This window comes from Vidua macroura, chromosome 9 (assembly GCF_024509145.1).
Source record: "Vidua macroura isolate BioBank_ID:100142 chromosome 9, ASM2450914v1, whole genome shotgun sequence".
Classification (NCBI taxonomy): domain Eukaryota; kingdom Metazoa; phylum Chordata; class Aves; order Passeriformes; family Viduidae; genus Vidua; species Vidua macroura.
In genome coordinates, this window is record NC_071579.1 from 13,805,103 (window position 1) to 13,821,682 (window position 16,580).

Genomic DNA, 16,580 nt, shown 5'->3' on the forward strand with positions numbered 1-16,580 from the left:
CCGGACCGGGGCTGCCCGAGCTCGGGGCTGCGCCGCCCGCTAATGAAACACAGCACGTCCCAAACGTGAACTCTTCTCCGTCCCGTGCCAGCCGCTCGCTCGCGTCCCGCTTGCGATGTCGGCTGCTCCCGGTGCAGCTGTTGTGGTAGCGCTGGGCACGGGGCGGGGGCGGCGGAGCAGCGCGCTCGCTGTGTGACAGCCAGAGCCGCCGGAGCGCTCCGCCCGCCGCAGGGCCCTGGACTACAACCCGGAGCCTGCCGGGAGGAAGCGCACGGACGCACCGCAGGAAGCGGGGCACGGCGGCGCCGCCGTAGCGCTGCCGCGGTCCCGCACGGCCGCCCCTGAGTCACCGGAGCGGCTTGTGCGGGGCCGAGCGGCGGGGTGGGCCGGCACCTCCTCCGCCCTGCCCTGCCGTGCTGCCGGTGACCTCTGGGAAGCACAGCCCGGCCGGAGGAAGCGGCGATAGCGGCGCCTGCGGAACGTGAGCGAAGCTGTGGGCGAGGGGCGACGAGCGGGGTGTGCGGTGCCGGGCGGTGCTGCACCCAGCTAATACGGGGGGCTGTTAAGAGGTGCTGCCCGCCAAGGGAGGGGACCCCGTTCGAGAGCCCTTTTTCTTGGAACGAGGATTAAAATACGGGTCTTTGATGTAGCGATTTTATTTTCGTCAATTTTGTGTTCTCTGCAGGTGGTATTGTATAATTTTTAAAAATAGGTCAATCTGGTATTGAAATTTCATAACTTAATTGACAAAACTTGTCTGCATTTGCTTGTTGGAAAGAAAGTGCCGTGGTGCTAATTTTAAAACACCTAAATCGGCCTTTCTTTTGAGAATATATAGTAATATCATCATTGCTTATCACTACACCTATTGTAAGCACTAGAAGGTATGGCAAACAAAGTCTCATAAACAGCAAACAGTATTTATATTTTCGTTTTAAGTATGCTTTTAAAGTTTAATTAATCATTACAATAGCACTGCTAAGTGTTGCAACTAGGTTGCAAGCTGCTGAAAGAGAATCTGAGGTTCACTTCTTCAAAAGCACATTTGATGGGAATATAGTGGACCTCATAAATGCTGTGTTGCCACTGCTACTAATAATTTTGAGAAGTCAGGCATGATTGTTTTTTCCCTATTAAATGAAGCAACCAGAACAAGCAGTTAGCTTCCGGAAATAGTTTCAGTGACCTCTTGTCACAGTAAGATTTGATCTCAGATTTGGGGAGACCTGTATATGTGGACATATTCAGATTGGTATACACACAAATAACAAATCTGTAGTTTTAAGAAGCAAATTTATATAGCCCAAACAAATTACTCTTATGGAATTTCACAGAGGTTCAATTATTCAACAAATTCTTGTGCTCTAAGATTTCATAGTACCATCCTCAAATCAAAATTAATGACTCTTTGGTTGTTCGGTGAGTTTTAAAGGAACAAAAATCTCTCCAACAATCTAGGAGCACAGCTTTCCTACACTGCTGTCCTGAGTCCTGTATAGCCTTCTTTCATGTGCTTGCACTCACATTTGCCAAGCTGCCAAACCTCATGGGAAGACCAAAATGCTGTGTCTTAATCCTCTGATACAACTGATAATCTTAGTGAGAGTGTGAAGGGGATGACCCAGAAAATGAAATATTATTGGGATAAAATTTTATTTGCCTGACTGGTAGCCAAATATATATTTTAGTGGTGCCTGATAAGCAAAGGAACTGGTTCTGAAGACCTACTTGTATCTTCATAGCTGAACATAGGGATGGAACACACAGACATTGCACTGGCAGAAAGCAATTTTACAAGCAGAGAAACAGGCTGTTCTTTTCTTTTTAACCATCTGGTGTAATGACTTCTTTCAGGAGTGTTCATTGAAAGGCAGAGATAATTATTCAACTGAGCATTAGGAAAAGGAATGGGATAATTGCCATGAATGCATATATCAGTCAATAATTGGAGGACCTTTTACTTGTAAAAGAATGCTGGGTAGCATGTGGATAACTGTTGATCTCCAGTTATAGAATGCCTTTAATTTCCAGCAGATTCAAAGATCACAAACAACTGCCCTGTAAAAACAAGCCAGGAAAACAATCCTACATGGCAACAATGAGGTAAGTTGTGAGGCGTTTTAGACTAAAATAATTTACATTCATATTTTCAAGCATTTTATTCGCAGTTTGGAAAGAAATTATTCAAAATTCTGTGAAAAAAAAAACCTACACAGATACTCTCTCAAAAATTGTACTTGTTTGGCTGTCCTGGATAACTGAATTTGATCAGAATTCCCTGCTGAAAACCTGGAAATTACTCACAGGGTAACATTAATAATATGCATACATGAGTAATGATATTAAAATAATATGTATAGATGAGTTAGTAGCAAGCTTAGAATGTTCATCTTCTATTCAGTTTGCACTAATATTGCAAGTAAAGAAGGAGAAAAGGAAAACTGTATGAAGTGCAGCCAAGACAAGTGCACCTAGATTGGGGCAAGCCTGGATGTACAGACAGACTGGGGAACGAGAGGCTGGAGAGCAGTGCCACGGAAAGGGACATGGGGGTCCTGGTCAATGGCAAGTTGGACACGGGTCAGCTGTACCCTGGCAGCCAGGAGGGACATCCTGGGGGCACCAGGCACAGCATCACAGCTGGGCAAGGGAGGGGATTGTCCTGCTGTGCGCTGATGCAGCCTCACCTCATGGTTGTTCTGTGCAGTTTTGTAAGAATACAGTATAAGAAGGATATAAAGCTGTTAAGAGTCCAAAGAAGAGCTGCAAAGATGGTGAAGGGCCTTGAGGGGAAACCGTCTGAGGAGTGGCTTGAGGTCACTTAGTCTGTTCAGGCTGGAGAAGAAGGGTCTGTGAGGTTTCCCAGCTGTCTACAGCTTCCTGACTAGGGGAAGTGGAGGGGCAAAGCACTCATCTCTTGTGTCTGGTGACCAGTGACAGGACTCAAGGGAATGGCATGAAGCTGTGGCAGGGGGTTTAGGCTGGGTATTAGGAAATACCTGTCTTAGAGGGTGCTAGGGCACTGGAACAGGCTCCCCAGGGAAATCATCAAAGCACCAAGCCTGATGTGTTTGGACAATGCCCTCAGGCACATGGTGGAAGTTTGGGGCCTTTCCTGCGCAGAGCCAGGAGCTGGACTTCAATGATCCTCATGAGTCCCTTCCAACTCAGGATATCGTATCACTGTGTGAAGAACATTTGAGGGGCTGTCTTTCTAGAAGCTGCTTTTTAAGAGCTTCTGTTTAGTTCCAAGATCACGAGGATCCAGAAACCTCTGCCTTAAACTAAATCTACACTTACAGTTAGCTGATAGGTAGCACCTAGCATCTGACATTGCCTATTTCTCACGAGTTCTAGATGTATCAGTTTAGTTGTTGCTGAGATTGTTGCATTCCTGTATTACTCCATTTGGCATGTTTCTTTTGCCCCACCTGTGTGTTATAGCCTTAGTACGATCAGCATGGCATTCTCTGTACTGATTACCATTATTGAGTATTATAAGAACTGTTGACAAAATGTCCAGCAAATCAGTTATAAAAATTGTTCCATGTGGTGCCTGAGCGACAGAGAAAGAGTGAGCACTTTATTTCCTCCTTCCTGCCAGAGCTTTGGAGAAGGCACCTTCTCTCCTTTTTTCTTCCCAGTTAAGGTAGAGCTCCTGCAATGCTGAAAACACTGAATCTGTACAAATTTGCTTTCTACTTTCAGTTGGATAGACTTGGTGAGGTATGTAAATGGTCAATCAAAAATGTAGTACTAAGAAAATAGGAAAAATGAACACTCTAAAGAACTACACTAGATTTATTTTCACAAAACAATGAAATCCAAAGTTAACCAAAAAGAGTGAAAAGCAAGTAAACATAGAAACTGGGTATCAGACACACCTGTCTTGATAGTTGAAAGTAATTTGCCAAAGTGCTAAAGTCCTCCTTATTTACTTATTTTAATGAAAATGTAGTTAATATTTTGGGAGTTTTGGTCAAGAGAGAAAACTACATGAGTGTAATGATTTCCTTTCCTGTTACTTCTTTTAAAGGTGTTTTCACTTCTGTAAGCTTCCAGGAAGAGTCATGGGAATCCGCCTACTGCGCTTCACCTCTGTGGTGATCATCGTCTTGCTTCTTGTGGCAGGTGCTTTAACAGCTTTGCTTCCCACTATCAAAGATGACAAATTGCCCAACTCAAGAAGGGAACCAAAAACCCAGAGTCAGTCTGCCTTGGATTCATTCACTCTTATTATGCAGACATACAATAGAACTGACTTACTGCTAAAGCTTTTAAATCATTATCAAGCAATCCCCCACTTACATAAAGTAATTGTTGTGTGGAACAACATTGGTGAGAAGACACCAGAGGAAATGTGGAATTCTTTGGGGCCTCATCCTGTCCCTGTTGTCTTTAAAGTTCAAACTGTAAATCGTATGAGAAACAGACTGCAGAATTTCCCTGACCTGGAAACAAAAGGTAATCAGCAGTTCATATCACTATTACTAATAATATTTTCATGCTTGAAATCTGAATGCTAAAAGAGAGATGGTTGAGTTATACTGTGTAATAAATCAATGGATCTTTTGGACCACTTCATAGAGTGTGGGTAGTATAGAGGAACCCTGTGTTATGATATCATGTGCACAAGACCACCAGGCTGTCAGTGAAGAGTAAAGGAAAGAGGAATGTCAAATGCATTTCAAGGTCTTTTGCAACAATTCTCCATTTCCTTTGTGAGGCAGATATAGGTAGTTCAGCTTCTCTTCCTTCTGTAGCATAAACTGAAATTCAAAATGCATGTTATTTGTTGAGTGTCTGCACTAATCTGGACTTAAGTCATCTGGTAAAGACTTGATTTAGTCCATTCCTCTTAAGACTAAGTTCTCAAGCATGTTCTGCTTTTCTGAGAAACTTCCCTCCCCAGCTGTCTGGCTTTCTATCTCGAATTACACACCCTTTTATTTAAGAGTACTTCCCCAGTCTCTTGGGTATTCATCTAAATATTCTTCCCAAGCTCTTTCTAGGACGTGTACAACAATAAATCCTGTTTGTTTCAAGTGGAAAAAAAACCCATATGTTGCATTACAGACCTGACCTTACTCATGATTAGTAAAGGTAATTGTATTTACTGCCCCCTTCCTATCATGCCTGCTAGTCCAAACACACGATTTCTAGGAAGACACTGGAAATTTCAACTTCTCAAGTGTTCTATTTACTGTAGTAAGATCTGTGCTAACTGTAAACTTTAGAAGTTTTAATGCATCCGCAGTTCAGATCCAAGAATATCCTTCCTTTTCCACTTCCTGGTAGTCTTTTGTCTAAAACTAAGGCAAAGAGTCTTCCTTCTGTAGTTAATAATACTGAATGTTGCCTAGGCAATTTAACTTGCTTATGTAGTGTATATGCTAAAGAAAAGTATCTAATTCTATTCTAGTTGTATCTTTACACAAGATTAGTAGAATTTTAAGTTGCTTTGCCAAATGCTCCCAAGTTTTCTAACACATACTTCTCCAGCTGTAGTACAGATCATCTGTACTACAGATGATCAAAGGTTGCTGAGTTTTGTAACAGCCTGGCAAATAATTTAGAATTTAGGTTTGCTTCCAGTTACCACAAAGCTGTAACCTTGCTTTAGCTTTGAAATCTAATTATGTTTTATCAATCTACTTTCAAGGAATTGCAATTCAGCTTAATAGTTGTAGAAATCTTATATTTCATTTGTCAAACATTGTGCTGCATACTGTGCTCATGTATTTAATCTTTTGATCAATTTAAAGTTTTTTTCTTATTTTCCTCCCTTCAGCTGTTTTAATGATGGACGATGACACACTAGTCAGTGCTCATGACCTTGCTTTTGCCTTTTCCGTTTGGCAGGTAATGTTTTGCATCTTGGCAGGCAGTATTTGTGAGTTGCACTTGAGATTAATAGTTTTAGTTAGAGCAATACTGTATCATACTGTTTTACCATTGGTTTTCTACCTTTAAAGTTAGATTTTTGGAAGTTTGAAGTGTTGAATAGTAGAAATTGCAAAACATCTAAAATTTGTTCTTTAGTAGTATCTGTAACTTTAAAATTTTAACTCTTAGTTCAAAAAAACTATGAAGTTGCTAACTGTTGAATTTATTTAAATGTGTAGTAGTCTGTGTGTTTTGTTTTGCATAACACAAGAAATTGTCTGTAAAGTTATTTTCAGTGCCAAATACACAGCTGCCAATTGCGGGTAGATGTTTTGTTGGCACTATGTGATGTGCAATGAGGCAGACTATCAGTTTCGTGAATCTGTATTTAATTGCAACATTTATGCAGATCAAAGGACCATATGCCAACAATTTAATTCTTTCCTGTCAATAATGTTGTCCTCCTTTCATTTAAAAAATGCATAAACCTCTTATGAACACACTTAAGTGAACCCCGCACTGTGAAATATGTGTTGAATTTCTTTTTTTCCTTTCAGCAATTTCCAGAGCATATAGTGGGATTTGTTCCTAGAAAGCACATTTCTACTCCTTCAGGTGTATACAGTTATGGCAGCTTTGAACTGCAGAACCCTGGATTTGGGAATGGAGATCAGTATTCTATGGTGCTTATCGGTGCAGCATTTTTTCACAGTGGGTATTTAGAAGACTTTCAACAGCAGCCAGAAGCAGTTTACGCCTTAATAGATGAAACTCAAAACTGTGATGATATTGCCATGAATTTTCTGGTAGCCAAGCATACTGGAAAGCCTTCAGGAGTGTTTGTGAAGCCTGTTGACATAAGAAATTTAGAAAAAGACACTAACAGTGGCTATTCTGGAATGTGGCACCGAGCAGAGCATTTGTTACAGAGATCCTACTGTGTAAATAAACTCGTTAATATTTATGATGGCATGCCCTTAAAATATTCTAATATCATGATTTCTCAGTTTGGTTTTCCTAATTATGCCAATCACAAAAATAAAATGTAAGCCAATGAGTTTAAGGTGTTAAAAGTTAAACAATACTCAGTGAATTTTACTGAGTTCAAGGAGAGAAGAAGGTGTAATTACTGCATCTTGGCCATCCCTCTTTGTAGCCTCTGATTTTGTCTCCACTAAGCTTTTCATGTATTTTCTTTCCTTTCTAACATATTCACAAAGGTAAGTTTCGAGAAAACTTAAAGAATATGTAGTCATGCTTAGCTGTGATAAAATCATCCTCTTTCCTTAAAACCTGAAAAGCTACTCTAATTAATTAGGCCAGTTCTTCAGAAACATGCAGACAACAATGCACTCCTACTCTTCAGATCTTAGTGTTTGGATTTTTTTTCCTTGAATATACATATCCAGTCAAATGAGGTCTAGGCATATTTGTGACAGTTACATTTTGAGATGCTTCCTTGCCTTCCCACTCCTCACCTGCTGCTACCCAGTTTCCAGTGAAGCTGTAGAAGAGCTGCAGTGAACTGCTGGCCAGGCTTCTGGCCTCCTGTACAAAACCCTCTTGAAGTTTGTATATAAGCTACTCAGTGTTCTGAGATGTTCTTGAAGCTGCTATGAAAGCCGGAAGAGTACCTCACCTTAATCTCAGATAGTCCTTAAACCATTGCCTACAATATCTACTCTTGCTCAGTTAATGGAAAATGATCTCTGATGTGGCTTTTTTTCTATTATTGATTTGCCTGGAGTTGCTGAAACACTGCAAGCAGCTGAAAGGTAAATCCTAGAGGTTGGAAATACAAGAAAATGAATACATGAAATATGAAACTTATATAAGCAGCCAGAAGAATAGGATGGAATGTTACTTTATTAATATTCTCTTTAGTACTTAGTTTTGTTTTGATATTTTGCATATACATTGTTACAAACATGCACCCAGGAAAATCCTCAATTAGTTAAAAAAATTCTTATTTACAGTTCCTAATAAGAGCAGGGTGTTCAACATTTATTACAGTGTACATTTTGTAATTTTACAGGTCTACTGGTTTTTTAGGTACTCTTTTAATGAGTATTTACTTTTTAGTTCCTTTTTTCCTCTGTTTTTGATGGCTATGACAACAGAGTTAAAATGTCCAATAAATGGGTAAAGCATTATGAAAAAAAGTATTTTAAGGTTCAGTGATATTTGACAGGGATGGACTATTATCAGTCTCTGAATTCCTCGACTTTATGTACAGCAAGAAACAGAGCTCCTGTTAATGACTTCTGTTGGATTGGGACTCTGTAATTGTGGAAACCTTCCATTGACATAGACAGGGCAAAGCTTTTCCAATGAAGTTGCAGAAGGGTTGGGCTTTTTTTTTTTTTTCCCTGTGGTATGGAGGAGAGAATAAAAGATAGCGATTTTCCTGGGTCACAGAATCAGATTTGGCATCCAAAGCAGATTTACTTTCATCTGCATCAGCTTTTAATTGATTCTTAGAATCACTTCAAAGGTAGCTGTGGGCAACCACTCACAGCTAATAGCTAGTACACAAATAGCATCTGCACAAATGGTATATAATTCTGTCATTTTTTGTAATAAGTTAGCTGAACAAAGAGTGAAAAATATGACAAGTTCTTTACAGCAGGGTGTGAGTCTTTGGGGAGAATGAAAGAATCTTTTGCCTTGTTCTATCAGTGTTAAAGGATTTGATTTCTGTTCAGTGAAGTCTTCCTAGTACTTTTGTAAGATTTAAAGGGCAGAATCTTAACATGGCAATGTAAAGTCTGCTTAATTTTGTTGTAATAGTGAAAAGTAGTTTTTAATTATTGTGCTGTAGTGCTAAGTACTATACAAACAGGTCTATGATCTTTCCAGAAATGCAAATTTCTGTAATTTCTGTTCTGTGCAGTATCAACCAGAGTTGTGAAGACTCACAGTTGTTGTTAACCTTATTTTTGAAATGTGAAATGAACTGTCAACTCAGCTAAATCTTAGTATTGGGTTTTTGTTGGAGTTGTTTTGGTTTCTTCAGTATCAGTGAAAGAATTAATAGAACAAGCTTTTAATGATACTCTTAAATTTAATTTGCACCATTGTGAAATAAAATACAGAAAGCAGACTTGTGATGTGTCTATTTTCAGATTATTGAACAAAAATTTTAGTGTTAAGATGTCTAAAGTAAGCTCACAGTTTGCATACTCATGAGAAGCACCAAAGTTTCATTTTTTAAAAAAAAAGTGTACCTGTTGGAACATACATTCATTTAATTTAATAGGTAAGGCCTACTTATGAAGGAAGAAAAGGCATAAAATAACCAACAGCCTTAATAATTTAGTCTTAGCTAGCAAAGAAAATACAAAGATAAGACTTAAGCTCCAGCCATAATTCATTGTACTTTGGAACCAAAAGGGGTTATTTGCTTTTTTTTTAGAAGTGGGTTTTTTATCCCTTGATAGTTATAAAAATGTCTTAAGATTCTTTACTGAAAATACATTACCAAAAAATTCTATTTTAAACAAAATAATATGCATGTGATTATTTCTTTGAGAGATTATCTATGTAATTTGGTAATATTTTGGAGTCTAAATGGAATCATCACCACCTCTGAATGTTCTGTTGAAATGACTGTTAATGCAACACAGGATTTTAAACATGGTATCTAAAATATATATTTTAAAAATCTGTGATAAAAAATCAGGATATAGTGCTAAAATGCACAAGAAAATTGCTTCTTTATAAAAAAATGCCACAAGATGTCACTGCAGCCTTGATATTTGATCTTGAAGGTTAACGAGTACATGTTATTGATTAGAATAACTAATTTGTACTAGTTTAAAATATTCTTAAAGCTAGCATTTTACAAAGTTCAATTCTTGAAATAATCATACTAATAGCTATGACACACAACTGGAATTGAAAAAACATAGAGTTATTTTGCACATATTTTTACAGGGAAGAAAAGAAATGTTAGTTTATTTTTGATGCTTACACAGGCTGCAGCTAATTGCCACAAATGAGAACTTCTCTACAATGAAAAGTATATTTTTAACTTTGCACAAGACATATAAGCAGTATATAAGAATTTGGCAGCTGGGCTTCAGTATCGAGTAGTATTTGCCTCCTAGATTCACTAGTCCAGCTGGATGGGTCTTAGGCTTTAACACAAACTCTGTTTTTACAGATTCTAGATACTGGATAGTAGCCTGTAGACTGTTCCATCTTTCCTTCTGTTGCCCAAGTGTTGCTAAAGTTATTTTGAGTATGCTCATTCAAACTCCCCTTAAGCAGAGTGCAGCGCTGACCTAGAAATGTGTTACATTGAACTGTAGTGAAAGTCTGAGTAAAAATGGGCATTAAAAAAACCCTGCAGTTCTGGACAATATACCTTAATACCCTGTCTCTTACACAGGATATAGTACCCCTCAGAGAATTGCTTGTAAATAAAAACACACTAGTGAAATACTTGATTTTGTTAAGGGTTACGCACAAGTGAAAGTTGTAAAGAACAATCTAAAGAAAAATAAACCACTCATTTCCATGAAAAGGAACTACCCTCCAACAACCTTTATTTCATTTGCTGCTACATAAGACTGCAGTCTCAATCTTGTGAGCATCTTGTATGGATTAGTGCTTACTACTGAAAATGAGGTTTTCTCAGGTTTCAGAATCAGGCACAAACAGAGTCATATTTAGCACATTAGTTTTGGAGCTTTTCCAAAAAAGTTGGAAAAAAAGCAGTGTAAGAACATAGGTACAAAGCATTAGAACCAACACAAAAATAAAGCAAATACAAAACAGCTGCAGTGTCTTCTGTAGTCCTTCACCTTATTTGTAAAGCTTTAAAGATTATCCAGTGCTTATGGCACCAGATTAAAAACTGAAGAGTCAGAAGTGTTTCACACTCATGTTTAGCCTCATTAGCAGACACACCAGGATTAACTGTATGCACTGGTGGTTACAGTAGGTTATTTACAGTGTTAGGGAAAGCTGGTGATACAAATGTGAACCTCAGGGCTGCATATGGCTTTGTATTACAACATCTTTTAAAGGTGTTTCAAGAGTGGATTTTTTTTGCTTGTTTGGGGGAAGAGTGACTTTTTTAATCCCCTTTTTTTTCGGTCTTCAAGGAACCTCTCCGTTGCAACCTTTGCTTCAGTTGTAAAACGGAGACGGACAGTCCGCCCCGTTTGGCACTTACCAATTCCTTCTAAAGGGGAGAGGCGGAAGAACGCGCCCAGTGCTCGAACCAGCGCGTTAGGAGAGCTCCGCGCCTCCGGCGTGCGCGGCTCCCCTCACCGCTCCCCAGCGGCTCCCGGCCCCTCCAGCCCCGCGCCCGCGGGCGGCCAGCACCGCCCGGGCGGGAAGCGGCGGCCGCGGGGGGCCTGGGGCGGGGCGCGCCCCGGGGCGCCGCCATCTCATTGGCTGCAGGCCTAGCAGGGCGGCCTCTGATTCGTCAACCGACCTGTCTGTCACGACAAAGGGTGGCCCAGGTAGCGCAATGGGCGATCCGCCGGTTCCCCCGCGCCTGAGGCGGCCCCGCCGCTCCGCCGCCCCAGTCCGGAGCCCGCCCGCGCTGCTCAGGCAGCGCTCCGGCTCAGCCCCGCTCCGAGCTGTACGCAACACCCGCCCGGTGCCCGTGGGGCGCTCCGCCACGGGCCGCCCCCGGGCGGGGAAAAGCAGCCCCAGCGCAGCGGGGCGCGGCGGCACCGCCCGGGCAGGCGGGGCGGGGCGGAGGGCGGGGCGGTGCCGAGCTCAGCGCCGCTGCCTGCCGGAGCAGGGGCGCTGCTGGGCTGGGGTGCGGGGGGAGCGCGGGGGGCCGGTCACTCGCAGCGTCAGCCCTGGGCCGGGCGACACAAAGGCTCCGTAACGCGGTTGCTAGAGCGCCGCCGGTCGCCTGGTAACCGCCCGCTGCCGCTTTATCCGGGGGCGTCTCCTGGCTGGGGGCGGGGTGGAGCTGGAGTCTCTGCGGGCGCTTGCCCGTCGTGTCCCGGGGCTCGTTCTCGGCTCCGCTCCCGCTCCTATGTGGGCTGCGGCCGCCGCGCTCGCAGCACCGTGGGCCCTGGCGGGCGGTCCCTCCGGGCAGTGGGTCGCGTCCCTGCGAGCGCACCCCGGCCCCGCCGGCGCTGCCCCGGAGCGCCATGAGCTCGGAGCCGCCCCGCGCCTCCCTACTCCGCGCCCTCTTTAAGATGGAGCCGCCGGCGGCCGCTTCCGAAATGCTGGGGGGAGCCTCGGAGTTCGTGAAAGGTGAGAGCGGGGCGGGAGCCGCCCCGTCCCTGCCCGCGGGGTCCCGGAGCCTCCCCCAGCGAGGAAACTCGCTGGCTTCTCTACCGCCCTCCCCCGGCTTTGCTGCCTGCCCGGCTCGGCCCCGGCCCCTTTGCCCGGCGGGTTTCGCGGGCTGCCCGCTCCGGCTGCCGCGGGCACCCCGGCGCTGCTTTCCCCGCGCTGCCGGGCGCGGCGCGGGCCCGGCACCTGTTGCTGCGCGCTGCTCGCTGGGTCGGAGCTGCTGCCGAGGGGCTCTCGGAAGCGCGGGGGTCCGGCAGGGGCAGGGCCCGCGGGCGGAGCGGTCCGGGCGCTCCCGCCGCCGCTCACGCAGCAGAAAAAGGAGCGGCGGAGGCTCTTCCGCCCCGCGGTGACAGGCGTGCCCCGAGGCGGCGGCCGGCTGCCTTCGCTGTCCGACGCTGTGCCTCTAATCTGTCTTTCAGATCGGTTGTACTTCGCTACTTTACGAACTAAACCGAAAAGTACCGTAAATACCCACTACTTCTGTACCGATGAGGAACTGGTCTATGAAAAGTAAGTCTTGTGGTTTGCATATTCAAAGTGATCACCTGAGAGTCTCCCCAACACACATATATTCTGTAGGATACTTTTGCCCCATTGGGTTACTTGCATAGAATATGAGCATGAAGTTAGTCCGAATGTATTTATTTATTAGCTGAAACTAGTTTAAGAAAGTGACTCTTAAGAAAAAGACCCATAAAAACAACTGCAAGGCCAGTTAAATGGCTTAATTCGTGGTTTAGCTCAAAGAAGGATATCTGAGCCTTGTAAGCTTTGTCTAAAACATGGAGGTCTATTTGGACTAATCACACTTTATTGAATGCTGTCTTAAACAGAAGACTTATTTGGCACGAATAGATAAACAGTAGTTTGTTTTATATTTCCTGTATTTTCCTGTATAGAGAGTATGAAATTAAAGAATCATAAGGATGCAATATTTAAATGTGCTCTTGAAGAGTGTCTGCAACTTCTTTTGTAACTCTGTTTTTATTAGAAGGTTTTGAGATAGCACTTCTTGTTGGTTTTTGTATCTTTAGAACAACAACAAAAATATATTTTCTGTGAAGTAAAAGGTTCATGTTTTTAAGACTGACTTCACATAGAAGGTAAAAATAAAAATGATTATAGTTGTGAATACTATTTAAGGACATAAAAACCATCAAACAAATAAAGTAATCACTCTGTGCTGTGGCTAAAACCTTGGTGCTTTGGACTGTATTTCAAGATCAGCTGTTTCCTGTGTGATAATATATACCTACCTGCTTGACACAGGGTTTGCTGCAGCAGAAGTGAAACAAAAAGTATGTTCCTATTTTAAGCATAACTTGCTTTCTAAATGGTTTGAAGCAATTGTGAGCATCAGCCGTTCTTCCCTCCTTTCTGCAGTGACCAGCACTGCTTCTGTGAAGATGTAAACCAATATTCCTTGGCTTTTAGCTTACTTTCTTTGCACAGCTTGTAGTTTCAGGGTATCTTTTCTAGACGTTTTCTTATCTTAAGCTGTGTGTCTTCTACTGGAGTTCCCAATAGTTCATTCTGAAAGTTGACTTTTGTAATGGGCTGCTTGGGTTGAGAGTAAGTTCTTTAATGATCATTAAGGAATTTTGATTGGAAGGGACTTTTGGAGTATCCTAAGGGAGGATACTAATACTGAAAGCAGAACTCAACTGGGGAAGGTCCTGAGCAATTTGTGTGATGTGTTCCACTACTTGCTTTAAGAAAGGAAACGTGTATCTCTTCCAGACTTCAGTATTAGGTTTTATTTCTTAATGTGCTTTTAGGAAGTGTGAAGGACTCTTGCGTGGCATTTGATCTTGTGGGTAGGAAGGGGGAGCAGTTCTGTACTGTTAGTTACAAATGGCTGTACTAACCAAGGCCTGTAATGAGGTATGTGTGTAAGGAAAGTGTCATATTAAAAAAAAAAAAAAAGTACTGAGAAATCTGAGAGAGTGTGGGGGAGAAAGTAATTTTCTTTAACATGTAAAGGAAATTCTGTGGGTATATTCATTGATCCAGTGTTAACTACCTATGAAGGTGTAACCTGATACCAGATATAATTACTGGGTAATGGAAGGAAGCAAAGTTTCCTTTATCTTCTAGGGTGCATCTAAAGACTTTGAACACGTAACTCCTGATGTGTGTTCTGAATTGATGGTTCCTAATATGTTTGGCCTATTTTAAAGTTGTCATCCTGTATCTGATACCATAAAGATATTCTCCCTTTTATGCTCATAAAATGCTGAAATGTTATATGAAAATAAGTGACAGTTACCAGGTGGTACCAAGGAATTGTGTAATAACCTTTTACTTATCATTGCTAAACTTTCCCCTGGTATTTGTATTGCAGCACCCATCCCTATCAGTGTATGCAATATTTGGTAATGCTTGACCTTAATTTTTTTTTGCCCTGTCATATCTAAGGAGATTTGTATGGTCTCAGGGAAGTAAAAGCAAGTGTCAGTAGGGTTACCATGTTATGTATATTTTTAATAGCTTTCTGAATTTGGAAGGCTAGAGGTAAGTTGAGGAATAGAATGCAAGACTCAATTCTTGGGGAACTGCTAATTTTACTGTAGCTTCCCTTATGCTCATCAACAAGCTTGACATCAGTCACTTGTGTGTCCCAGGCTGCACACAAAGTGGGGGGCCTGACAGGGTTTGTGTGCAAGTAGTAGTAAGTAGAGTGTAACTTTAGTACAACAGATCAGATGGTCTCCTCACTTCCTCAAAAATACAGTCTTCTTTCTGAGAAAGTGATTAGAAGTATTTGTTGCATGATAGCAAAGTAAATATTTGAAAGTGAGTTTTGAAATGCTGTAACATTGTAGCTCAGGACAGTGGTTTGCAGAATCCTCATGAAAATAACCTCCTTGGGTGGTTCTTGTGGTCAGAATTCCACAGCCACTTTTCCTTTTCAATCAAATTACTTGTTCAGAGAGTTCTCAGGAGGTGGATAGGAGATGTCTGCTCAGGCATGAAATCCTCAGCACCTGTGAGGTGTGTAAGTAATTACATTAATAAAATTGTTTATTGATTTAACTTAGCTTAGATGCATCATTGTAATGACAAGACAAAGATATTTCATTGTGCTTGGAAGTAAACTGCTTTTCTTTCAGCTCTTTTTCTGTTTAAATTGCTTTTCTTTGGGCTTTTATTCTGTTAGCTTGTTACAGAATTTTATTTGGCTGACTTTACAGAGGTGTCAGTTTGCTTCACTGAAGCAATATCTGATCTGAAAACCTCATGAATATGTAGGGTTGGAGTTGCCTGATTACAGAGGACCTGTTACTGGATCACATAGTACTTAAAAACTCACTACCTTGCTTCCCTTCCCCCCCCCCACTCTTGAAGAGACATAAGGAAGTAATTTTTACATTAGTACTATACCCCATTTATTAAACAAAAGAGCTGTAGTGCTAGATCTGATGGTTTGGGAAGTTTGGGGTTGACTTCCTCCTGTACTTTGTCACATGATTAATCACTAAATTATACACAAAGTATGGTTATGTAATCTTGAGCACTTTAGCCTTCAGTTCTCACTTGACGTTTTCAGCTGTTCTAATGACTTCATAACACTGTCTAACTTAAACATTCACACTAAAAAGATAATAAAGATGTTCTTAAAACCATTTAAGCCTATCTTAAATGCTAGCAGACTAGGAACTTGCTACCAGAACTGTCACTACTTTAGTTAAAAGTGCTGCAATTTAACCTTGAACCTATTATGCCAGAGAAATTATATACAAATGCCTCAGTTAAGAGAACAAGAAATCTGAATGGAATGATACAATTCTGAAATTTCTTCTTTGATAGTTCTGTTTCTGTAAGATTTTGTCAGAGTCTTTCTGAAACTGTCTGAGGTTTCTCCTGAGAAAGTTTGCACTACATCTTATGAGGGAGCACAGTCTTTCAGGATAGTGTAGTACAGGTAACTATTGCTTCAGAAAAATGGAGTTAATGAGAAACAATCCATCTTGATGAAGATTGTCATTTGGCAAATAGACAAACCTTGCCTTGGCAGGACCTCAGTTAATGAGTTAGGCACTAGTAAGAAGCTTTTTATTCTCTAAGAATAGCATCTTTCACGTTTCACCTTCCAGTAAGCAGATCTGGGTTGAGAACGCTACACTTGACTGGTTAACTTGGCTTTCACGTAGTTTTATCAAAGCAACTTTTAATGTCCTTTTTATTTCTGTGTAGTTTTCTCAAACAAAGTCAGAATTTAAATGCTATGAGACAGGAATCTCATACTGATAAATTATAATGGCCTTCATAAATCATAATGGATTTATTCAGTCATTTGTTCCGACTTTGCATCTCTTGTATAAACAGCTTTTGCAGATCTAATCTCTGACATGGTGTAAGCAGCAATAGAAGTAGTAAATATGATAGTCTCTGTAAATCATGCTTTACACTGAAACATTCTTTCA

At 41.7% G+C, this 16,580-nt stretch overlaps 2 protein-coding genes across 6 annotated transcripts in view; both read left to right on the forward strand.

Annotated features, from left to right (window-relative positions):
• The first annotated feature begins 3 nt into the window (after nt 1-3).
• Nucleotides 4-8,989, forward strand: EXTL2 (exostosin like glycosyltransferase 2). 3 transcript variants are annotated; one of them, XM_053985030.1, is made up of 5 exons: nt 4-481; nt 2,032-2,103; nt 4,037-4,464; nt 5,792-5,862; nt 6,444-8,989. In XM_053985030.1, exons 2-5 carry the CDS (start codon nt 2,090-2,092, stop codon nt 6,933-6,935), a joined length of 1,005 nt encoding a protein of 334 aa, XP_053841005.1. In that variant the 5' UTR covers nt 4-481; nt 2,032-2,089; the 3' UTR covers nt 6,936-8,989. The 3 variants fall into 3 exon arrangements, with proteins under 3 accessions (XP_053841005.1, XP_053841006.1, XP_053841007.1); XM_053985031.1 differs by having other exon boundaries at nt 2,035-2,103; XM_053985032.1 differs by lacking the exons at nt 5,792-5,862; nt 6,444-8,989 and adding an exon at nt 5,003-5,777.
• Nucleotides 8,990-11,726: 2,737 nt separating this feature from the next.
• The window catches only part of CDC14A (cell division cycle 14A), a 52,339-nt gene continuing 47,485 nt past the window's right edge, over nt 11,727-16,580 (forward strand). The window contains exons 1-2 of one of the 3 annotated variants that reach the window (XM_053985025.1): nt 11,727-12,114; nt 12,573-12,663. In XM_053985025.1, coding sequence (XP_053841000.1) covers nt 12,009-12,114; nt 12,573-12,663 — 197 coding nt within the window. In that variant the 5' untranslated portion in view covers nt 11,727-12,008. The remainder of the gene's footprint in view (nt 12,115-12,572; nt 12,664-16,580) is intronic. The other 2 variants (XM_053985022.1, XM_053985024.1) reach the window with 2 other exon arrangements.